Source organism: Schistocerca gregaria, chromosome 1, assembly GCF_023897955.1.
Source record: "Schistocerca gregaria isolate iqSchGreg1 chromosome 1, iqSchGreg1.2, whole genome shotgun sequence".
NCBI lineage: Eukaryota > Metazoa > Arthropoda > Insecta > Orthoptera > Acrididae > Schistocerca > Schistocerca gregaria.
The window spans coordinates 263,528,104-263,554,203 of NC_064920.1; the positions used below are offsets into that span (position 1 = coordinate 263,528,104).

At 43.3% G+C, this 26,100-nt stretch overlaps 1 protein-coding gene across 2 annotated transcripts in view; it reads left to right on the forward strand.

Annotated features, from left to right (window-relative positions):
* The first annotated feature begins 7,393 nt into the window (after positions 1–7,393).
* Positions 7,394–26,100, forward strand: part of LOC126339944 (uncharacterized) — an 86,726-nt gene continuing 68,019 nt past the window's right edge. Inside the window, exons 1-2 of one of the 2 annotated variants that reach the window (XM_050001674.1) lie at positions 7,394–7,682; positions 17,333–17,540. In XM_050001674.1, the coding sequence (XP_049857631.1) occupies positions 7,536–7,682; positions 17,333–17,540 (355 nt within the window). In that variant the 5' untranslated portion in view covers positions 7,394–7,535. The remainder of the gene's footprint in view (positions 7,683–17,332; positions 17,541–26,100) is intronic. The other variant, XM_050001675.1, reaches the window with a different exon arrangement.

Consider the following 26,100-nt stretch of genomic DNA (forward strand, 5'->3'; position numbering starts at 1 on the left):
TGAAATATAGCCTTTTGTGTACAAATTAGGCTGAAGGTAACAAACAAGTGTACCTCAGACCACTGAGTTCCTTGTGCTTCCTGTAAGTATCCTTATCGTGTCCTACAATCGACACTTCTCGTAGGTAGACTGTGAGAGTGTTGGCGCTGATCGGAGCAATCACCTATCAATTGAAGTTGTCTTCCTGCATTCTCTCCTAAGCTGTCAGAAATTGTAGACTGACTTAACCCATCTTGCCCTCTTTAAGTTCCAATACGCTGCCTCTGTCCTATGCCAGGACACTCCACTCCACATGGTGGGTTACGATGATAGCGAGTCTAGCTGTGAACAAACAGTTGTCATGGTCAAAAACAAAACACCATTGGAGCCCAGACATGAATTTCTCTCCTGAGCTATGACTTTAATAGTCGTCGGAGTAGATGAAACTGTGCTTACAACACTGCTTAAAATACTAATTCTTTTGTAGTGTTTGTGATCAGTGAGCGTATCCATTTACTTTTCTCTATAAGGGCAGGGAAAAATTGTACCAATTTGCAGAAATACAGTTCGCTTCAAAGTAGCCACTAAAGTGAGGTCAATCGTCATCCGTTAATGTTTTCAGGCTAGTCCCCTACCAGTCATTTCGGTCTTGAGAAAGGACAGATTACATTCAATAAAGGTTTTCATAATTTAACAAGTACTTGGTTTCTTAACTTGAGAGATGCCATTGATATTAAGTAGTATGAAACATTTTCTTAAGTAACTTTGGTCAAAGAGTAGGCATCCACGTCCCTTGTGAACACATTTCTGCGTTTTCACAAATGTAGCAGATTGTGATTAATTTCTGGAAAGCAGCGCTTCTAAGTTTGAGATGTGCGGTCAGTACCAAAAATTAACAATTAACTTCGCACACACCAACGTGTACTGAACTAACTAGACGACTTTTGTGCTACTGCAATAAAATAGAGAAAGTGTTTAAATAACTTCTCAACAGTTTTTGTTTGGCTAAACGATTCAGCTACAAAAAGATAACTTAACAAATACATTTTTAATCGAGAAAAAATTAAAAGTCTTCAGTATCACCTCAGTTTAAGCAATATCACCAACTCAGGGACATTTGAAACATTAACATACAAGTGTTACTAACACCTTTCAACCAGACACAGGTACAAGCTTTTCTAAATAGTATTAACTGTTATGGCAAATTTTCCAAGTACTCAATTAAGAACCCACTAAATCACTTTAGGTGTAAACGTGTTCTGGGTTAATGGACCTAACTATATGATGCAGCGCTCTTTACACTGAAAATGGCCCTCAGATCTTCTCCGTAGATGACATTTATAAGCCAGGTTAACAGCCTGGGCAGCAGATGAGTCATGCTGTGGAACAGACCTTGTGATCATACATAACAACTTGAATAAAAGCCATCAACCAATTGCATTTTCATCAAACATGCTGAACCAGGTGCAAATAATTTATTAAATTAGCCATTAACTGTGCTAAAGAAACGGGGTTATTGATCAGAAGGCAATGTAGCCCTCTTTGCGGTTTGCATAGAACGTGTGATGCAGTGCCTTCAGCAACAACTGACTTCTCCTCATGCCTGTAACAATTTCTTTCATTGTTCATTAACTCGAAAAATGCTAATATGAAGAATGTTCTCGATTAGGGACTGGAAACAACACCGGGTATAACAGGATTAGGATTAAGTTAAGAAACATAATTGTCCTTTAACCCTGCACAAAGCATCACAAACTCTAACGTTATCCGTGTTGATGCAGATAACATGGCTTAGAAAACTGTGATACGAAATAAATTTCAATAATCTTTTACTGTGGACTTTCTTTCTGCAAAGACACAAACTGTTGAACGAACAGTAGTTTTTGATCGTAATTAGTCGGTCAACTTCAATAAGATCTTTTTGGACACTAAGATACATAACTTTGAATGTGGATTGAAAATGATGAAACCTGATGCCCAAGAGGATATTATTCAAATTCACAATGGACATGAAGATTCACAGTTTTATCATTTAGTCAGATCAGTACCAAGTGGAGATTCAAAATTTCTCCTGACCTAAGATTCTTTCCCTCTTGCAAGAAGGGTAATGGGGACACATGGGACTAAAACCTTGTCTATCCTCAAGATTATAGTACATGATTATTTAATGTCATGGAAAAGTTGATATGCACATGCCAGGAGTGTACCAAAAAGTATCAGGATGATAATCAGTTTTGTTTCACAGCATACAGCTATGTTCACTTTGAGTTTTCTGGGCCATCCTTAAATTAACTTTTTCTTACTCTTAGTATGAGGTCAAATATAAGAAAACATGCCATTGTAAATGTGTGATTTGAGAGCTTCGTCACTAAAGGTTTAGAATGTGTTACAGTTCACAGAGCTCTCGCGTAAGACATTTTGTCGTTAATATGATATTGTACACCTTACAACAACCTCATTCTATATACATTGTGCTTAGTAACCTGAGCGTCTTGTTAGGTCAATCAATTCTCAAATGTTCAAGATTGTTATAGAATCATCATACCTTGGTAAGACTATCACCATTTTCTGAAAACTTGTAAAGGTACGGCGGGCCGCCAGTATGACGTAAATGTTGGACGGCCAACAGTTGTGTACACTTGAACCACTGCTCCACGCTCAGACGTCACTCTGGCGACATGAACAGGTACAGCAGTTCCATTAAAGCCTAACACTTGGTTATGGAACTCGGAAGGTACCAGGAGAACATTATCTACAATGGAGTAAGAGGGATACAAAGAGACAAAACTTTAAAAGATATATATCCTGCACTTTTCGTTTGATCCCTCTCTGGGTGCACTTACATTCAGTAGACAACTGACTGCTAGTAAGAGACAAACGAGAAAACTAACATTGTATAACATTTCAAGTAGTTTGTTCTACTGCAGTAGAGAAAAAAACACGGAAGTTTGGAGGTTTTGATTTACAAAAGACTAAATTCTAACAGTGTAAATATGAATTTTATTTTTATTGATAGTGACCAATTTTGTTTGTCAAACCAGCATCTGACCAAAGTTAATGTACCCAGCCTATACAAGGAGTTTTTGTTCTGAGCCACAATGTACTACAGTAAACTATTGTGACTCAATTTTGGTTATGACAAAGCAAAATTGTCGCCACAAATACAAATAAAGGAAATTGCGATTTAGGCTGTCAATGTTTATTCAAATACAGTGGTTACAACCACGTCTCGGTATGCGATACTAGTCGATGACAAACTTATTTATAGTAGAAACATCGCAACTATCAACATAATATTTTCTCTTATTTTAGTATTTTAAGTAGAGCTCCGTCAATGACTATGAGAAAATTATAGTTTTGTCTATAAATGACATAAAATCATTATACGAGTCCGCGATCTCTACCAGTAGTCAATGTAGTTGTCTGTCTTGATCGCTGGTATTTTTTAAAAAAATGAGCACCTGATCGCATTACGGACACTTCTATCATCAGAATCTGTCAGATAAGTGCAGGTGCCCCACTGGACAACACTAGTTAAGGTCCAAAGAGTACGTTTAACTGATGATATGCGCTGTATTGAGATTTTAAATGTGGTACGTCTTCATCCCATTTACATTACTTCTCATTTGTTCCGTTCATTTGACAGATTCTGATGATGACTGTGATCGAAACGCATTAAGACCTATTTTTTTTTAAAAAAATAATGATATCATAGCGATCACGACGGACAATTAAACTCAAAAATTATAGCTGCCTTTTTGGTGATTTTCCTGTTAGTTGGAACATACACTTCTACCCACTTAGAGAGAAAAAAAATCGGTTTAACTGATATATGACGTCGCAGTTCTTTTACCAATTTACATTGGTTCACTTCAACCTCAGTTGTGGCCGAGTTCACTGTTGGACAGTAGCGCAGTGGGTAATGTTTACTTACTGTAGAAGAGATCGTAAATTTGTGCAATGTGCAGAGAAACTATATGAAATAGCGCAGCAACTTATTTATTTATTATGAACAAGCGTGATACTTTTCGCCATTGACCAAGCATAGTTTCGGATGGTGTGTTTGCAGAAGCAGTTCAGAAATACGTTATCAAAATATGATGAAATCTCATTGAAGGCAAAAGCGCTGGCGGGTGGGGACGGGTGACTTGAAATAAGAGAGGGCACTTACGCCCCCCCCCCCTCCCCCTCACCATAACCAACTGACTGACAGTAGTGTACTACTATCACTCCTGGATGTAAACATTTACCGGCAAAGTGATCAGAGTAGTTATGTCTATGGAAATGTGTGAGTAATTGAGTCATATAACGAACCTTTAGGCATCTGCCATCCGCTCTCCGACGCATGAATGACTGTAAGCTGTATTGTTTAAGCCTGGTGTTTCCTTAAACAGGGAGTTCGTAGATTACAATACTGAGAATGGGATTTAGCGTATGTAATCTGCACTAGAATAAATGTTAAATTTCTTGGACCTCGACAATTCCATTAAGTTACAGATGTCGTGACCACTTCCCTTGATTTCATGAATAAACTATGTAAAGGAGCAGACCCGTTATCGTGCTAACATATGACCTACAAAGTTAAAAAGACACTTAATATTTGATTACTGGGGTAGTGGGGAGCGTACTGGTTATTGTACAATGCAACTAGTATCATGCACAGTGTGGCGATAAAGCCAAGACACAACCGACCTTTTGCAACCTACAAAATTTAATTGTTGTTGCAAGGCACGTCTCTAAACTGAAAAAATCATTTATACCAAAGATCACGATTTTATACTATGCTCCCCACTCCACCATTCTCCCTCCCCAGGCTACCTTTCTTCTGTCGCCAATGCTCGAAAGTACGCTTTTTTCAGTTACAACGGATTTGCCATCATTTTCCGCTATGTCAGATATCGTGTTCTTCACATCAAAAAATATCACACATCTCCTAGGTGACTAAAGGCGTTAGTTGCGCAGTTCTCGCATCACTGATGGTACTTCTCTCTACTAACAGTTACGCTACAGCATTTGTATTACAAAACGAGTCAGTCACTTGGTGCTGGTTGTGTGCAAGTGAGATATGCAATGTGAGAAATGTAAGTGAAAGAACGCCAGAAATCGGCCAGCTGGAGTATGGAAACTAGCGAATACATCTCTAGGACCGCACGCATGAGTTAACAGCACTGGAAATCGTAAGTAATACCGAACGATAAGTTCAAATTACGAACTTAGCGCTCCAAAAGTTGTTTTTAACCCAAGAAACAATAGAAATGCACGACAAAATGTAATATAGCAGCATAGTATATCAATCGAATGTGCGAAACGCATATTGCAACAAACAGCCTTCAATTTGTTACATAGATGACGCATACCTAAAAGAATTTAAAGTATGTAAGGAAAAATGACACCACATATAACACCGCACACACACACACACACACACACACACACACACACACACATTTGAGGCGAGGACAGCCATTGATATCTTCGGTGTGGTTGCACAGTAGGCCTGACCTTTTTGCGGAAGAGGCGAAATGCAGCAAGTAATAATAGTGGGCGAGGGCAACTACATTCCTCAGTGGTCAGCGCAGGAGACCCAGGTTCGAATCCCGAATTTTCAAACTTTCCTCAGCGACAAATCAGTGCCGATTCACTGCCAATGTCTGTTATTCCATTGTGTCTCAAAACATTGATGATGACTGTCGCATTACTGTCACATCACAAACATCTTTACACTACTGACCATTAAAATTGCTACACCACTAAGATGACATGCTAAGGACGCGAAATTTCACCGACAGGAAGAAGACGCTGTGATATGCATATTATTAGCTTTTTAGAGCATTCACATAAGGTTGACACCGGTGGCGACACCTAGAAGCTGCTGACATGAGGAAAGTTTCCAAGCGCCGGCCGGTGTGGCCGTGCGGTTCTAGGCCCTTCAGTCTGGAACCGCGTGACCGCTACGGTCGCTGGTTCGAATCCTGCCTGGGGCATGGATGTGTGTGATGTCCTTAGGTTAGTTAGGTTTAAGTAGTTCTAAGTTCTAGGGGACTGATGACCTCAGATATTAAGTCCCATAGGGCTCAGAGCCATTTGAACCATTTGAACCAAATTTTCCAACCGATTTCTCATACAGAAACAGCAGTTGACCGGCGTTGCCTGGTGAAACGTTGTGGTGATGCCTTGTGTAAGGAGGAGAAATGCATACCATCACGTTTCCGACTTTGATAAAAGTCGGATAGTAGCCTATCGCGATTGCGGTTTATCGTATCGCTACATTGCTGCTCGCGTTGGTTGAGATCCAATGACTTTTAGCAGAATATGGAATCGATGGGTTCAGGAGGGTAATACGGAACGCCGTGTTGGGTCCCAACGGCTTCGTATCACTAGCAGTCGAGATGACAGGTATCTTATCCGCATGGCTGTAACGGATCGTGCAGCCACGTCTGGATCCCTGAGTCAACAGATGGGGAAGTTTGCAAGACAACAACCATCTGCACGAACAGTTCGACGACGTTTGCAGCAGTATGGACTATCAGATCGGAGACCATGGCTGCGGTTAGCCTTGACGCTACATCACAGACAGGAGCGCCTACGATGGTGTACTCAACGACGAACCTCGGTGCTGGAATGGCAAAACGTCATTTTTTCGGATGAATCCAGATTCTGTTTACAGCATAATGAAGGTCGCATCCGTGTTTGGCGACATCGCGGTGAACCCACATTGGAAGCTTATATTCGTCATCGCCATACTGGCGAATGACCCGGCTTGATGTTATGGGGTGCCATTTGTTACACGTCTCGGTCACTTCTTTTTCGCATTGACGGCACTTTGAATAGTGGGCGTTACATTTCAGATGTGTTACGACCCGTAGCTCTACCCTTCATTTGATCCCTGCGAAACCCTACATTTCAGTAGGATAATGCACGACCACATGTTCGAGGTCCTGTTCGGGCCTTTCTGGATACATAAAATGTTCGAGTGCTGCCCTGTCCAGCACATTCTCCAGATCTATCACCAATTGGAAACGTCTGGTCAATGGTGGCCGAGCAACTGGCTCATCACAATACACCAGTCACTACTCTTGATGAACTGTGATATCGTGTTGAAGCTGCAGGGCACCTCTACCTGTACACGCCATCCAAGCTCTGCTTGACTCAATGCCTAGGGCTATCAAGGCCGTTATTACGGCCAGAGGTTGTGTTTCTGGGTACTGATTTCTCAGGATCTATGCACCCAGATTGCGTGAAAATGTAATCACATGTCAGTTCTAGTATAATATATTTGTGCAATGAATACGCATGTATCATCTGCATTTCTTGTTAGTGTAGCAATTTTAATGGCCAGTAGTGTATCTTCGTGTTCAGCTCAGACAGCTGGCAACGTGATTTCATTTCTTTCTTATTTTTCCACTCACGACAGCGCAGAAACTCGAGAAATTTTGCCGCTGCAGCAGTTAACCCTAGCTCACTTGCGTTATCAATGCATGTGTGCACTGCACGAGATAAGACGACAACTGCAGCCAGTAGGGTGAGCGTTGTGCTGTCGCCAGTAGTCGCCCACCATGGCCACGCCAGGCAGCGGCGAGCAGGAGGGCCGGCACGTGCTGAGCGGTCCGCCGCTGACCGAGGAGGAGCTGGCGCGGGCCGAGCTGCCCCTGGCGCCCTACCTCGTCCAGAAGCTGGCCGCCCACGGAGACCGCGTCCTGCAGGTCGGTGCGCGGACGAACCACACGCGCACATCTGAAAGCTCTGTTCATTTATTAAGGGCAAATCGGCCGTGAAATGGGAACCACAGTGAAAAACAAATTTTTTTATTGGCAATAGCTACACCTTCCAGCTATTTCTCTACATAGTCGCAGCCTCACTCAGGCGTTTGTCTTAGCGTTGTATCAACTTTCCAATATTCCTGTCACAGAAGGCTGCCACCTGTGCTTTCTACGTTAGTCTGCCAATATGCTGTCTTCATAGCAAGCGATTCATGTGAGTAAAAAGATGAAAATTGAAGGACCCAAATCAAGGTTGAATGGCGGGTGATCAAACACTCCGCATCGAAAACACTGTAGGACGTCTTCAGTGTATCTACAGTGAGCATCCGAGAATTGTCATGAAAAAGGGAATGCATGTCATTTACGTTATGTGGGCTACATGAAATCAGGTGAAATCTTTCATCAGTCACTCATATCTGCCGGCTGGTGTGGCCGAGCGGGTCTAGGCGCTTCAGTCTGGTACAGCATGACCGCTCCGGTCGCAGGTTCGAATCCTGCTTCGGGCATGAATGTGTGTGATGTCCTTATGTTAGTTAGGTTTAAGTAGTTCTAAGTTCTAGGGGACTGATGATCTCAAATATGAAGTCCCATAGTGCTCAGAGCCATTTCACTCTTATTTCACGGGCTACATTATTTTCTAGACATCTTTGCGTGCTCACTGTGTGCTCAGAACCGAGCAGAGAGACGTGAAGCGATCGACGGCCATACTGCAAACATTGTCCAAAACATCTGTGGAAAGCTTCATAGGATTTTCACGGCCGATTGGACTTTAATAAACGAATTGCCCTCGTAAATCCAGAATTTACAGTGTATGTCTTTCAGGAAACTTCTAGATGGTATTAGAAATTATCGGGAACGTCAGAACCCTTTCAGAAATGGTGAGTTTACAGCCATCAACATAAACTTAGGAGTAGTCCTCCGTATGGTTGAGATACTGACGTCTTCTTTTCCTTTTTTTTAAAAAAGAAACCTGGTCCACATTCCTGTCCTTTAGTTCTTTAAATCATATCTATTGAATTATCTGAAGTACCCTGCAAAAGTTGTCTTTCTCATCTACGAGACCTACAGAGGTGATGTTCTGTCACTAATGATCTGCGCGAAGTTGTAACGTAATCGTTTCCTTTCCATGTTTCATTTTTTCCCGCTTCGCCCTGATCACATTAAAGCTCTATAATTCTTAAGCTCATTAAATTTGTTATTTGATGTTGATAATAGTTCGTATTGAGATCAAAGTCAAGTGTGACAAGTGAAAACACTTGCACTTGAGTCAGATTATTAATCACCGTGGGAACCAATACTGCTACGCCACAGCTTCAGTTAGCCATTGAGTCTCTGCTCCCCTGCAGATATCACAAATGCTCAGCCATATGCTGAGTACTAGGAACTGTGATACTGAATGTTGGGGCGCGAACTAGAGAAAGTCTCTTTTCTGTGGGCCATCACTTTGCCCTAGTATATGATATGGAATTTATTAATAAGAAGTTAATTCGACTAACTTCTCATAGTGAAGACACAATAACCTACTGTTTACACCTGCTGAAATTTAGATTTGCAGTATTTTAGCAAAAGGTGTAAGGAAAAATTCCTGGGTGGATTTTCAAAGTAACTTAAGAACACTTCACTACTGTACTCTACCCTTATCCAACTCGAGTTCGTGCTCCGTCCGTATAACATCCACAAACATTTAAAAAGAAAGCAAAAAATTACTTTTTTCACTAGCCATCCTGATGACGAATCGTTTAATTATTATTATTAAGTTGTAAAATATTAGAGCTAAAGTACACGCAGTTACGTGGTATTTTGAAAACGTTGACCCGCTGATGCTTCGTTCGACCATTTTACATGCCATTTATTCAGAAAACTTTCTTATTTAACCCTTGAATTTAATTAATTCATTTATTTAGAACAAGATGAAAAGAGGAAAAAAAGAAGATATTGATGTTTGTAGAGACTATTTAGATGCTTTTCAGCAAGTCACGTTAAGATGAATTCGTAGTTTTTGAAACCAGACACCATCTTTATCAGTATGTTCTAAAGCCAATAAAGACCTGTCTAAGCTATAACTGTGGCAGCTCATTTAAGATTCATGTATGTAGGATATTGTATTTCCATTTCTCAATATATGTGTTATCTCATACACTTTTTATGCCTGCTATCAAGGCTGATTTGGCTTCTCAATCTTGGGGCTTCATAATAGCAGGTTTGCCTTGAGTTGGTTTCACGATGTGACACGAATTTATTCTTGTTTTCAATATTTTTTGGGAATCCTCCCACTTTAATAAATAAGTGAACAGTACTCAGTATATTATGTTGTTTTGTTATTTATGGAAGAGCTGTTTGTTTCTTTTCCTGTTTGTTGTAAACTACATCCAAGAACGGGTTGAAGAAATCTATTGTAAAAGAGGCTAGTGAGCAGTAGCTTATCAGAAACGTTTCATTAAATGCAAATACTTATTCTGGAACTAAGGTTGAGGTTTGCTGATAGCCTCTGAATGTGGGTGCTACTTACTTCTCGCATTTCATTGCTCGAATAACCTACAATTTTATTGTAGAGAAGACATCATGTGGTGAAGACACAGGAGTACCGGAAAAATAGGAAACAATAAGAAAGTAGTGGATTTAAGGTTATTATATGATCCTAATTTGTCAATAAGAAGATAAAAAGAAAGGAAAAAAATTGCTGGCAATGATCGGGCCTTCAAATATCGACATTATGCTCGGAGTCCTGTTTGGTAGTAGTTGAAAGAAGCAGTGTATTTGTCAGTACTGGAAGTCTGTTTTTAAAAATGTTGCTCTGTGACAAAGAACGGTGATGGAAAGATTGGCAGTACGCTTGAGGGCTGCAGGCATCAGTATTCAACGACACAGTTACCAGGTTAAGGCGAATGGGTAGGGCACCTGTCACCGTTCTTGTAGTATCGTCAAGACTGATTACAGTCACCAAGGATCCACTTCAGTCTACCCTATTTCTGGAGCCCACTACAGATGGACTCAACGATTACATGTGCAATTTACGAATATTGAGAGATATATATACAACTGAGAGATTGCTCTAGAATACGTAGCCAGATATCAATTGTAGGTTGCCTATGGAATGGCTTCCAGGGGCAACATCAATTTGATTTTCAATATGTCGAATAATAACCGGCTGAATTGAAAAACTTAAAATGCTGTAATAATCTGCTCCTTAAGAGGTGTTCTCTTATGTTAAAAGTTGAACACAGTAAGGAAAGTACAACAGTTACAAACTGTATGGTTGTCCTGAGGCAGCGTAACTAACAACGAACTTCATTTATCCAATATTTAAGAATGAGAGCACTTCGCGACTTCCCACTAACTTTACATATAATTCCAAACGTTTACAAAACATATTCTCGCTGACGTCCCCTGCAGAATGATGAAAGGAAAAATGTTTATCACTTATAACATTTTCACCGTTCATGCAGCAAAACTTCAGCATGAGGAAGGCCATTATCTTTTATCAGTTATTTATTACAAACTCTATTAGTAACTCACTTTGGAGGCAGTATCTACATACATGACTGAGTGTACCTGCAAGATATGTCATTGTAGGATACAAAGTTCAGGAAAAGAAATGTCGAGTGACGAGGGCCTTCCACCGGATAGACCGATAGACTGGTGCAAATCTTTTTTAGTTGTCGCCTCTTCGATGAGTCTGTTTTTTTGTCTGTTGTGCGTGATAAGCATCAAATGAAGACGAAGAAAGCACGATACCCAGACCCCGAGAGGAGAAATTTTCCGACCAGCCAGGAATCGAACCTAGGCCCCTCACACAGTATTCTGCTGCGATGACCACACCGGCATGAAAGCGTTCATAAACATTGAGATTCTTGACAAATTAGCTTTGGTTAAAAAGGAATTGCACATTACCGGCGTGTGTAATCCAGTAGTGCACAACGAGAACTCTTGGCAGCTTCCAACAAACATTAAGCGTAATTTGAAATTTAGTCCAAATTTTTTCTCCTTTATGTGCTTAACGTCAAATGTTAACGCAGTAACTCATTTGTAAAGTCACAAAATGTTTGAAATTGTTTTATACATTAGGGTTAACCTTTTTGAAGAATAAAGAGTTTACCGGTTTCTACATCTACACCTACATGGATACTCCGCAAATCACATTTAAGTGCCTGGCAGAGGGTTCATCGAACCACCTTCACAATTTTCTATTATTCCAATCTCGTATAGCGCGCGGAAAGAATGAACACCTATGTTTCTCCGTGCGAGCTCTGATTTCTATTATTTTATCGTGGTGATCGTTCCGCCCTATGCAGGTCGGTGTCCACAAAGTATTTTCGCATTCGGAGGGGAAAGCTGGTGGTTGTAATTTCGTGAGAAGATTCCTTTGCAACGAAAAACGCCTTTCTTCTAATCATTTCTTGCCCAAATCCCGTATCATTTCTGTGACTCTCTCTCCCATATTTCGTGATAATACAAAAGGAGCTACCTTACTTCGAACTTTTTCGATGTACTCCGTCAGTCCTAGCTGGTAAGGATCCCACAGCGCGCAGCAGTATTCCAAAAGAGGACGGACAAGCTTAGTGTAGGCAGTCTTCTTCGTAGGTCTGTTACATTTTCTAAGTGTCCTGCCAATAAAAGGCAGCCCTTGGTTAGCCTTACCCACAACATTTTCTACGTGTTCTTTCCAGTCTAAGCTGTTCGTAATTGTAATACTTAGGTATTTAGTTGAATTTGCGTCTTTTAGGTTAGACTGATTTATCGTGTAGCCGAAGTTTAACGAGTTTCTTTTTGTACTCATGTGGATGACCTCACACTTTTCGTTATTTAGTGTCAACTGCCACTTTTCGCACCATTCAGATATTTTTTCTAAATCGTTTTACAGTTTGTTTTGATCTTCTGATGACTTTATTAATCGATAAACGACAGCGTCATCTGCAAACAATCGAAGACGGCTGCTCAGATTGTCTCCCAAATCGTTTATATAGATAAGGAACATCAAAGGGCCTATAACACTACCTTGGGGAACGCCTGAAATCACTTCTGTTTTACTCGATAACTTTCCGTCGATTACTACGAACTGTGATCTCTCTGACAGGAAATCGCAAATCCAGTCACGTAACTGAGACGATATTCCATAAGCATGCAATTTTACTACGAGCTCCTTGTGTGGTACAGTGTCAAAAGCCTTCCGGAAACCCAGGAATACGGAATCGATCTGAAATCCCTTGGCAATAGCACTCAGCACTTCATGCGAATAAAGAGCTAGTTGTGTTTCACAGGAACGATGTTTTCTAAACCCATGTTGACTGTGTGTCAATAGACCGTTTCCTTCGAGGTAATTCATAATGTTCGAACACAATATATGTTCTACAATCATGCTGCATATCGACATTTACGATATGGGCCCGTAATTTAGTGGATTACTCCTACTACCTTTTTTCAATATTGGTGTGACCTGTGCAACTTTCCAGTCTTTGGGTACGGATCTCTCGTCGAGTGAACGCTTGTATATGATTGTTAAGTATGGAGCTAATGCTACAGCATACTCCGAAAGCAACCTAGTTGGTATACACTCTGGACCAGAAGACTTGCTTTTATTAAGTGATTTGAGTTGCTTCACTACTCCGAGGATATTTACTTTTACGTTACTTAGGCCGGCAGCTGTTCTCGATTCGAATTCTGGAATATTTATTTCGTCTTCTTTTGTGAAAGCATTTCGAAAGGCTGTGTTTAGTAAATCTGCTTTGGCAGCACTGTCTTGGATAGTATCTTCATTGTTATCGCACAGAGAAGGCATTGATTGTTTCTTGCCGCTAACATACGACCAGAATCTCTTTGGATTTTCTGCCAGGTTTCGAGACAAAGTTTCGTTGTGGAAACTGTTATAGTCGTCTCGCATTGAACTCCGCGCTAAGTTTCGAGCTTCTGTAAAGGATCGCCTATCTTGGGGATTTTGCGTCGGTTTAAATTTTGCATGTTTGTTTCGTTGTTTCTGCAACAGTGTTCTAACCAGTTTTGTGTACCTAAGAGGATCAGCTCCGTCGTTTGTTAGTTTATTTAATATAAACCCTTCAATTGCTGCCGATACTATTTCTTTGAATTTAAGCCACATCTAGTCTACACTTATTAATTTGGAATGAGTGGAGATTGTCTGTCAGGAAGGCGTCAAGTGAATTTTTAAACGCTTTTTTGAAGAGGTATATTTTTCGCTTATTTTTCGAGGATTTGGGGATTACAATATTCAGTCTCTCTACGACATCCCTGTGTTCACTAATACCTATATCGGTTTTGATGGTAAGAGGTCAGGTGTGTTTATACAACCGTTTACTATTCGCCTGGGCTCATGAAGTAACTGCTCGAAATAATTTCCAGAGAATTCGTTTAGTACAATTTCGGATGATATTTTATGCGTACCTCCGGAATTAAACATGTATTTTCGCCAACATATCGAGGACAAATTAAAGTCACCACCAACTATTTTTGAATGAGTCGGGTACGTGTGTGAAATGAAACTCAATTTTTCTTTGAACCTTTCAGCAACTGTATCATCCTAACTGGGAGGTCGGTAAAAGAATCGAATTGTTATTTTATTCCGGTTGCCAGCAATGACCTCTGCCCATACTAACTCACAAGAAGTATCTACTTCAATTTTTGCGATAAGTTAAACTACTTCTAACAGCAACAAACACGGCCCCGCCAACCGTGTTTAGCCTATCTTTTCGGAACACCGTTAGGTTCTTCGCAGAAGTTTCAGCTGAGCTTATATCCGGCTTTATCCAGCTTTCAGTGCCTATAGCGATTTGAGCATCAGTGCTTACTATTAACGCTTGGAGCTCTGGCACTTTCTCAACACAGCTACGACAATTTACAACTGTTATATCAATGGTTCTTGTGTCTATGTTCTTCCTGTGTTCAGCCTGCACACTTTGTGACTGAAGCCCTTCTTGTGTTTTGCCAAGACCCTCTAACCTACAAAACCGCCCAGGTCACGCCACACAGACACTGCTACCCGTGTGGCCGCCTCCTGCGTATAGTGGACACCTGACCTATTCAGCGGAACCCGAAATCCAAACAAGCTTTGGCGCAAGTCGAGGAATCAGCAGCCTACACGGTCGCAGAATCGTCTGAGGCTGTGATTCAGACCCTCCGCTCGGCTCTGTACCAGAGGTCCGCTATCGGTCCTGTCGACTATGCTGCAAATGATCAGCTCTTCTTTCATCTTGCAAGCAAGACTGGCAGCCTTCACCACTTGTGTTAGCCGCTGGAAACCAGAGAGCATCTCTTCTGATCCAAAGCGACACACATCATTGGTACCGACGTGAGCAAACACCTGCAGCTGGCTGCACCCTGTGCTCTTCATGGCATCCAGGAGGACCCTCTCCTTATCTCGAATGACTCCACCCGGTATGAGTGCACATTGGTTTTCTTACCCTCCTTGTAAGCCAATTCCCTAAGGGGCCCCATAATGGGCCTAACGTTGGAGCTCCCAGCTACCAACAGTCTCACCCTTTGCGAATGTCCGGATCTAGCAGGCTGAGTGGTTTCCTCTGAAACAGGACAGGCGACATCATCCGGCTCAGCGACAGTGTCAGCCACAGACAGCACCTGGAACCTGTTTGTCAGACAGACCGGGGAGTCCTTACGTTCGGCCGCCTGGGAAGTCTTTCGCCGCGTGCTTCGCCCCGGGGCGACCTCCAACTCGACCACAGGTGAGTGGGTTGGCCACCGGTGACGACCGATCGGAGGACTCGGAAGTGTTGGACATCCGTTGGATCCCCACGGCCGACCCACAACAGTGGTGCCTATCCACTGCAGCCTCAAGCTGTGCAACCGAAGCCATTACAGCCTGATTTTAAACTGAGGGAAAAATCTTCTGTGCAAAGAAAGATTAGTGTGTAACGTGCCAGCCAAGACGAGGGGAGCAGGTTGGGAAAGGATATCAGCCTCATCCTTGCGGAAGGTACCATCCACAAATACGCCTTAAAAGATTAAGGGAAACCACAGAAAATGTACGACTGCGCACTGAAATGTAATGCTAACTAATTTTGCATGTGAAGACTGCTAAAGCTTTTTAAATAAAACAAACCTTACTAACATTCTGCATCTTTATTCTTCGTGTCTATGTATTGATTTCTCAGCATAGTCACACTGGCAACGAACAGATTTCTCCCAAGGGGAGTTACTTTTTTTTTTTTTTTTTTTTTTTTTTTTTTTTTTTTTTAAATCGTCATTGTAGAATGTTTGACTTGGTTGACGGAGCCAAAGCCTCGTCTCTGTTTGCACCGCTTCGTCACTATCTAAGTTAAGTCCTCCAAGGTGTTCTTTAGTACATGAAAACAGATGAAAATCGGATGGTACCGCCTGATGACTGTATGGAGGATGATCGATGATAGTGAATGCAAGGAGTGTCGCAGCGCTACCGTGAGGTGTGGCAGTATCATGCTGAAGGACAGGGTTCTCGATGAGTGGACGAATGCTACGGAGTGGAAACTATAAAGACTGCTTTGAAAAAAAATAATTTTTTTTGCTCTGTTACCACTACTACTACTAGGCTAATTACTGTTTACAGGGCCTTTATACTGAAATGTTTCCCCACACCACCTAGTATTGTCTTCGTATGTGTGAGATTAACTGTATGTTCACTGTTGTGGGTAAATACATACAGCGTACACAGGGCGATGTGTGAAACTGATAGCGATTACACGCTTCCGCTGTTGTAGAAATCTGCTCCAGATGCTGCAGATACCGTGTGGAGCTGAAAGTGGTAACCAAAGTACCGTGAAATATTCTTCGGGGCTCTGTTGCATAGCAATCAGATTGATTTCAGTTCTGACAAATGTCCAGGTACTATTGTGGATTTGAATGATCCATGAAGTGACTTCTTTTCCGAAGAAAACATCGAACTATTTCACTAGAACTGAACGCTCCCGTCGGAACTGTTCTGAAGCTGGTGTTTATTAGTAAATCACAATATAAATTATCGCTGGGTGTATAACAACACGTATCTTCTTGAAATGAACAATATTTTATTGTTCTATTAACTGATTTCCTTCGATATACACATTTATTTTACAATGTGAATCAAAAACTCTCAATGGCGTCGATTTTTACATCACATGAATGGCTCTCCTCTCCTAAAATTTTTTACTCTTAAGAAGAACAAAAGCTCTATCTCCTAAGAATAATTATGCGAGCGCTGACCGCCACAGAGTAATAAACAATATCTTTGTCTGTCTCTCTCTCGCACTGTCACAGCACGTTACGCTGCATGATACATCATAAAACTCGATTACAGCAAGCTGTTCGTCACTTGCCGACGTAGTTGCCGTCACGTCATCATGCTACACGCGACTATTAGGAAACCTCTAGTGGCAGAGGGCTCCAAATATGCATAAATGAAGATTAACGTTGTAGAATGCTAATAAAGTTTGTTTTATTTAGTAAGCTTCAAGAGTTTCCTCGTAATATGGATGGGTATTTGAAGTTACGTCCCTTGCGGAACGTGCGAGCCCAGCTAAATCTGTAGAAGTTCAACACGATCATATTGTCCCCCCCACACGATAATAATGCCCACTTCCTGCTGATTGTGACTACGAGTGTGTCGCGTGGGGCAGGTGGTGTTGGGCCAGAAGTGGCGGGCGGACTGGGTGCTGCGGCAGGCGGCGGCGGAGCTGTCGGCGCTGCGGAGGGCTGCGTCCGGCCTGCGGGAGGGAGACACCGTGGCCGTCTGCATCGGCCGCTCCGCGCTCTTCGCGCCGGCCCTGCTGGCCGCGCTCTGCTCTGGGGCCGTCTGCGCCGTCGTCAACGCCGCCCTGCCTCACGGTACGGATTCCTGCCTCTCTGTTATTATTCAGACGGAGTTCGTTGCACCTTAGTAAATAAGTACACCGGCCAAAAAATTTTAAAAAATTTGGGGGTCTCCAGGTGGCGTCACGCAAACACCGCCCAATAACACCTCCAGACTCGACAATGTCCTCAAATCGGCATGGATCGCAGTCCACAAGTTGCTCCAGCTGAACGCGCTTGTTACTGATCGGATCCGTTACAGCTACCCAACTACGAGCACGTTGGTTATCACATTTCACCCACTGTTCCAAAGAATTCCAAACAAATCTACTGTGAAACTTCCTGGCGGATTAAGACTGTGTGCCGGGCCGAGACTCGAACTCAGGACCTTTGCCTTTCGCGGGTAAGTGCTCTACCAACTGAGCTACCCAAGCACGACGCACGCCCCATCATCACAGCTTTACTTCCTCCAGTACCTCGTCTCCTACCTTCCAAACTTTACAGAAGCTCTCCTGCGAAGCTTGCAGGACTAGCACACCTGAAAGAAAGGATATTGTCGAGCCATGGCTTAGCCACAGCTTGGGGATGTTTCCAGAATGAGATTTTCACTCTGCAGCGGAGTGTGCGCTGATATGAAACTTCCTGGCAGATTAAAACTGTGTGCCCGACCGAGACTCGAACTCGGGACCTTTGCCTCTCGCGGGCAAGTGCTCTACCAACTGAGCTACCGAAGCACGACTCACACCCGGTACTCACAGCTTTACTTCCGCCAGTACCTCGTCTCCTACCTTCCAAACTTTACAGAAGCTCTCCTGCGAAGCTTGCAGGACTAGCACACCTGAAAGAAAGGATATTGTCGAGCCATGGCTTAGCCACAGCTTGGGGATGTTTCCAGAATGAGATTTTCACTCTGCAGCGGAGTGTGCGCTGATATGAAACTTCCTGGCAGATTAAAACTGTGTGCCCGACCGAGACTCGAACTCGGGACCTTTGCCTTTCGCGGGCAAGTGCTCTACCAACTGAGCTACCGAAGCACGACTCACACCCGGTACTCACAGCTTTACTTCCGCCAGTACCTCGTCTCCTACCTTCCAAACTTTACAGAAGCTCTCCTGCGAAGCTTGCAGGACTAGCACACCTGAAAGAAAGGATATTGTCGAGCCATGGCTTAGCCACAGCTTGGGGATGTTTCCAGAATGAGATTTTCACTCTGCAGTGGAGTGTGCGCTGATATGAAATTTCCTGGCAGACTAAAACTGTGTGCCGGGCCGAGACTCGAACTCGGGACCTTTACGTTTCGCGGCCAATTTTGGAAGGTAGGAGGCGAGGTACTGGCGGAAGTAAAGCTGTGAGGACGGGGCGTGAGTTGTGCTTGGGTAGCTCAGTCGGTAGAGCACTTGTCCGCGAAAGGCAAAGGTCCCGAGTTCGAGTCTCGACCCGGCACACAGTTTTAATCTGCCAGGATGTTTTAAAATCTGCGCACACTCCGCAGCAGAGTGAAAATTTCATTCCTGAAATGTACTGTATTAGGATCGAGTGATTATGCGGGACAGTCCAGGTTCGATAAGGCGTTAATCAAACGAGCATCGAATTCGCTCCGCCCTGTGAACACGGATGCAATCACTTCCGAAGAACCACGGCATGCTCATCATGAAGATGTAGTACAAAGAGGAACCTCTGTTTACTGATAATAATGAAATAAACATTCGGCTTTAAGTAAACAGTGAAGCGAACTGGTCATGATGCGAAAAACGCTACTGAAACACCGTACACACACCACTGGGTGGGTGCCTCGCTACGCCAGCAGTGCACACGCCGCCTTTCATCATTCGCAAAGAGGCAAACCCCCGACTCGTCGGTCGACACTACATCACACCAATCAGCTACTGTCCACTATTTGGTGCGTTGAAGGTGTGCAGCTTTTTGTGGCGCTGTGAACAATGCTGTTTTGCCACATGCTTGAATACGGACGTCCGCTTTATGTAGTTGCCTTTAATGTTTCTGTCAAAGACCGATTGAGATTGAAATGCGTTCAATGAACTTTGCAAATCCTGTGGGGGTTGGGATCAATTACGAAAGAAAGGCGAGCAGTAGTCAAGTCTCTGCCGATGAGAACGTACGACAAATCTTACAACGCAGCGTGTGGTATACCATTACCTGCATACATGTTTGACGGTACACATCGATAAAAAATACGGTAACTTGATTCACTACGTGGTCATGAGTATGTCCAAAGAAGATAGTTCCTTTCTGCGTGTATCCTACAAAAGATGGTATGACATTATTCCATATTTCCATACTGTCGACCAGTGAAAGCTGTAATTGCATTAAGATGACGCATGCAACTTCAGGTACATTTTTCCTTTACACCTGCAGTGAGATGAGCAGTTCTGTAGCTCCTACAGGTATTCAGTTCAATATACACGGTACTGTCGCATTAACATAATTGCCGCCTATGTTCGATGTCAACGGGTGACAACTACTTACAGGTGGCAGGTGGCAGCAGGAGCAGTGGGTGGCATACAAATCGAGTTTGGGGGATAAGAGTGCAATCGTTGTCGTAATGCGGAAACTGAGTGCTTTATTTGATTTCAAAAGGGCATAATCATTGGCTTTCGGACCATGATTGGAAGCATTTCCCAAATGGCTACGTTTGTAAACTTTTTGCATGCCACCATGGTTAACTATACCGCGCATGGCAAAATGGCACTATCCGAAAGTGGAGCTGAGGCAACTGTGTTGCCCCACGGTCCATAGATGATAGGGGTGAACAACGGCTTCGAAGATTTGTACGGGTGAGTAGACATGCAACTGTTGAGTGACTGACCTTGCTACCAACAGTGTCTCTTTCACGACCTTTCATCGTAAGTTGCTGTGTATTGGCCTCTGCAGCAGCCACCTGATTCATGCAGCCGTACTTACTTATGTTCATTGGCTGAAATTTGCACGCCATTATCGAAACTCGACTCTGCAGAGTGGCCACAGGTGGCCGTTTCAATTGAATGCCGCTTTGTGCTGCACCGCTCTGAACCGTCCAAAGCATACACCCTACAACCATCGTCTGGACTGGACAATGTTTTCGCGGCATTTCCATGGCTATCTCGTCATTCTGGATGGAGCAAAGGACCAATATAAGTACGCTTCTATCCTTGGAAACCATGATCACTCCTCCATGCAGTTTGTCTTTCCTCAGCACGATGGCATCTACCAGCAGGGCAATGCAACCTATCACACAGCTCGCGGTGTATGTGCGTGGTTTGAAGAGCACCAGGATGAGTCTACCGTACAATCCACCAGATTCCCAGATTTAAACCCAAACGAGAATCTGAGGGACCACCTCGATCGGGCTCTTCGCAGAATCGATCTTCACTCATTAAACCTATCACAGCTGACCAATAGTGAACTGTAGTCGCCCTGACTCCACGTACCTGTCGGTACCTTCCAGAACCTCACCGACTGTCTTCCTGCACGTCTCGCTGCGGTCCGTGTTATGAAATGTGGATGTTCAGATTTTTGACACGTGGTCGCATTAATTTGAGTGGACAATGTAGAAACAGCTAAAGTTCCAGACTTCACTATCAATTCTTGCACCATTTCCTGTTTCTATATTGAATTGGTTAACGAAAGTCACTGTCCTGCAATTAATCCAGCATACTGGAAATCCATTATAGTGTCTTATACGGGGTGGTCCATTAATAGTGACCGGGCCAAATATCTCACGAAATAGGTGTCAAATGAAAAAATTACAAAGAACGAAACTTGTCTAGCTTGAAGGGGGAAACCAGATGGCGCTATGGTTGGCCCGCTAGATGGCGTTTCCATAGGTCAAACGGATATCAGCTGCGTTCTTTTTAAATAGGGCCCCCCTTTTTATTACATATTCTTGTAGTACGTAAAGAAATATGAATGTTTTAGCTTGACCACTTTTCTCGCTATGTGATAGATGGCGCTGTAATAGTCACAAACATACGGCTCACAATTTTAGATGTACAGTTGGTAATAGGTAGGTATTTTAAATTAAAACACAGAGCGTAGGTACGTTTGAATATTTTATTTCGGTTGTTCCAATGTGATACATGTAGTTCGCCTGCCGCAATGTTCGCACATGCATTGACAATGGGCTGACACATGTTTTCAGGCGTTGTCGGTGGATCACGGCAGCAAATACCCTTCACCTTTTCCCACAGAAAGAAATCCGGGGACGTCAGATCCGGTGAACGTGCGGGCCATAGTATGGTTCTTCGACGACCAATCCACCTGTCATGAAATATGCTATTCAATACCGCTTCAACTGCACACGAGCTATGTGCCGGACATCCATCATTTTCGAAGTGCATCGCCATTCTGCCAAGCAGTGTAACATTTTGTAGTAACATCGGTAGAATATAACGTAGGAAACCAGCATACACTCCTGGAAATTGAAATAAGAACACCGTGAATTCATTGTACCAGGAAGGGGAAACTTTATTGACACATTCCTGGGGTCAGATACATCACATGATCACACTGACAGAACCACAGGCACATAGACACAGGCAACAGAGCATGCACAATGTCGGCACTAGTACAGTGTATATCCACCTTTCGCAGCAATGCAGGCTGCTATTCTCCCATGGAGACGATCGTAGAGATGCTGGATGTAGTCCTGTGGAACGGCTTGCCATGCCATTTGCACCTGGCGCCTCAGTTGGACCAGCGTTCGTGATGGACGTGCAGACCGCGTGAGACGACGCTTCATCCAGTCCCAAACATACTCAATGGGGGGCAGATCCGGAAATCTTGCTGGCCGGGGTAGTTGACTTACACCTTCTAGAGCACGTTGGGTGGCACGGGATACATGCGGACGTGCATTGTCCTGTTGGAACAGCAAGTTCTCTTGCCGGTCTAGGAATGGTAGAACGATGGGTTCGATGACGGTTTGGGTGTACCGTGCACTATTCAGTGTCCCCTCGACGATCACCAGAGGTGTACGGCGAGTGTAGGAGATCGCTCCCCACACCATGATGCCGGGTGTTGGCCCTGTGTGCCTCGGTCGTATGCAGTCCTGATTGTGGCGCTCACCTGCACGGCGCCAAACACGCATACGACCATCATTGACACCAAGGCAGAAGCGACTCTCATCGCTGAAGACGACACGTCTCCATTCGTCCCTCCATTCACGCCTGTCGCGACACCACTGGAGGCGGGCTGCACGATGTTGGGGCGTGAGCGGAAGACGGCCTAACGGTGTGCGGGACCGTAGCCCAGCCTCATGGAGACGGTTGCGTATGGTCCTCGCCGATACCCCAGGAGCAACAGTGTTCCTAATTTGCTGGGAAGTGGCGGTGCGGTCCCCTACGGCACTGCGTAGGATCCTACGGTCTTGGCGTGCATCCGTGCGTCGCTGCGGTCCGGTTCCAGGTCGACGGGCACGTGCACCTTCCGCCGACCACTGGCGACAACATCGATGTACTGTGGAGACCTCACGCCCCACGTGTTGAGCAATTCGGCGGTACGTCCACCCGGCCTCCAGCATGCCCACTATATGCCCTCGCTCAAAGTCCGTCAACTGCACATACGGTTCACGTCCACGCTGTCGCGGCATGCTACCAGTGGTAAAGACTGCGATGGAGCTCCGTATGCCACGGCAAGCTGGCTGACACTGACGGCGGCGGTGCACAAATGCTGCGCAGCTAGCGCCATTCGACGGCCAACACCGCGGTTCCTGGTGTGTCCGCTGTGCCGTGCGTGTGATCATTGCTTGTACAGCCCTCTCGCAGTATCCGGAGCAAGTGTTGTTGGTCTGACACACCGGTGTCAATGTGTTCTTTTTTCAATTTCCAGGAGTGTACATTGCACCATTTAGATTGCCATCGATAAAATGGAGGCCGCACCATAATTTAACCCGTCAAGGTCCCTCATGTTCCACTAGTCGCAGCCATCGTGGATTTTCCGTTGCCCAATAGTGCAAATTATGCCGGTTTACATTACCGCTATTGGTGAATGTTTCTTCGTGGCTAAATAGAAAGCGTGTAAAAAATCTGTCATCGTCCCGTAATTTCTCTTGTGTCCAGTTGCAGAACTGTACATGACGTTCAAATTCATCGCCATGCAATTCCTGGTGCATAGAAATATGGTAGAAGTGCAATCGATGTTGATGTAGCATTCTCAACACCGACGTTTTTGAGATTCCCGATTCTCGCGCTATTTGTCTGTTACTGATGTGCGGCTTAGCCGCGACAGCATCTAAAACACCTACTTGGGCATCATGTTGCAGGTCATGGTTGACGTTTCACCTGTGGCTGAACGCTTCCTGTTTCCTTAATTAATGTAACTATCCGGCGAACGGTTCGGGCGCTTGGATGATGTCGTCCAGGATACCGAGCAGCATACTTAGCACACGCCCGTTTGGCATTTTGATTACAATAGCCATACATCACCATGATATCGACCTTTTCCGTAATTGATAAACGGTCCATTTTAACACGGGTAATGTATCACGAAGCAAATACCGTCCGCACTGGCGGAATGTTACGTGATACCACGTACGTATACGTTTGTGACCATTACAGCGTCATCTGTCATAAAGCGAAGAAAGTGGTGCAACTAAAACATTCATATTTCTTTACGTACTACACGAATATGTAATAAAAATGGGGGTTCGTATTTAAAAAAACGCAGTTGATATCCGTTTGACCTATGGCAGCGCCATCTGGTTTCCCCCTTCAAGCTAGACAAGTTTCGTTCTTTGTAATTTTTTCATTTGACACTTATTTCGTGAGATATTTGGCCCGGTCACGATCAATGGACGACCCTGTATATTGATTGCTAGCTACAGAGATAAGTAGGATTGATATTAAGGTTATAAGGAGAGAATTCAAGTTTACACAATCCGATTTCTTCAGGTAACTGGCTTACAAGAACTATAAGACTATCACCATTTAACGCTCCAGCTAAGCAGGAATTTCTGCATACACAGAGTTGATTTGATACTGATCCTTCCCAACAGCTCACAAGCTGAATATTAAACGTTGTGTGTATAAGTTTCCCATTAATCTTTGCCATTGTCCTTCATCATCATAAAGTTTTGAGGGCGTTTTACAGTTAACCATATAAAAGTCTTCAAATTTTTTCCCTTTTTCGAGGCATCCAGTTCGCACTGCTCTCCACTTCCGGTGAATTTATGTCTAGTTAGCTTTCTTAACCTTCCGTCTGGGATTATTGATGAATTTCGTATCCTTTTTTCAGTACCAATGGTAATTTTTATGGGATGATGTTAGTTTCTCCAAAAATTTTCGAGCTTTTCTCAAGTGATCCAAAGGTAGTGGATAGGTCAAGATTTGTCCTTGGCGTTGTAACTTACCACAGTTTCTTGTGTGTCGACCGATTCCGACTGAGGTTTCGGTGACCAAACCGTGAGCACGTTGCCTAGGAACGCTCCTTAAGGAAGTCACTGGTCCTTTAAGAGATATTGTCAATGCGACTCCCTCTGCATTGGAGTGACTGCACTCCTTGGATTTGGAGCTCTGACGAAGCCATAACAGATGGTGCTCTTATTTATATTGTGGTGCATAGTATTCTACTTTATATAATATTATTAATCGACATTTAAATATAATGCAGCTGTTATTTTATGTTCCCATATGATGAATCAATAAACAAATCTTTCAGTTAGAGATTAAGTTGTTTTTGTACACAACTATCCGAACTTTCTAATATTCCAGCGTATCATGAATTTGACAGCGTGTGAAGTAATAATTGGCGTACAATTTTACAGTAGTTTTGTCTGTTAATAATTGTCGGTACACTTTTATTGCTCCATGTGTTGTCGATATACTGAAGTGACGTTTTGTGGTATGGTCACAGGGCGTAGAGGGAGGGCAATGTGCGTCGGTCTGTTTCAGTGCTCCGGTAGTCAACATTACGTGCAGCTCACGTGCGTTCAGAAGTAATAATCAGGTATTCTACTGCATCTATTCCCTGCAACGAGTATCCGTCAGTTCCTCAGCAGTGTGTCTTCATGATTTACATATTTTAATTTCGTCCTTTGAAATGGTGATTTCTGTTATCACGGTTACTTTTTGTCTCTTGGGCAGGGTTGAAAGAAATTGTGGAATTACAAAAGGAAGGAAAAAACCAGTAGGTAAAATGGTTTTTTCGTTTTCTATTGTCTTTTTCGAAAATTTTCTTATTGACGATTAAAGAGTTCAGTTTAAATTAATGTGATAAATTTATCAAACCAGTAACTCATTCTTACAACTATTTTATTAGTGCATCATTTATTGCCCTGCAAGCACTGCATCCACTGAGAGAATCTTCATTAAGATAAAGTTATAATATGACTTTTATCTTAATAATATGAATATTTATATATGTGTTTGGAGAGAGAGAGAGAGAGAGAAATTGATTTTGACTGAGACTCTAAGTCGTAACTGGTATCTGAATTTTGGTTGCTGCCTCCTTAAATGATCAGCTTCTGCATTACTTGGTTATGTATTATGATTTGGAGGAATTTATTGTTCTTTAAAATTTAAAGTACGACTCTGTTGGTAACTTGGCCGTATTGCCGATAGCTTTGAGCCCAAGTTTTCGTCTATGGGACCACTGTTGTAAGCAA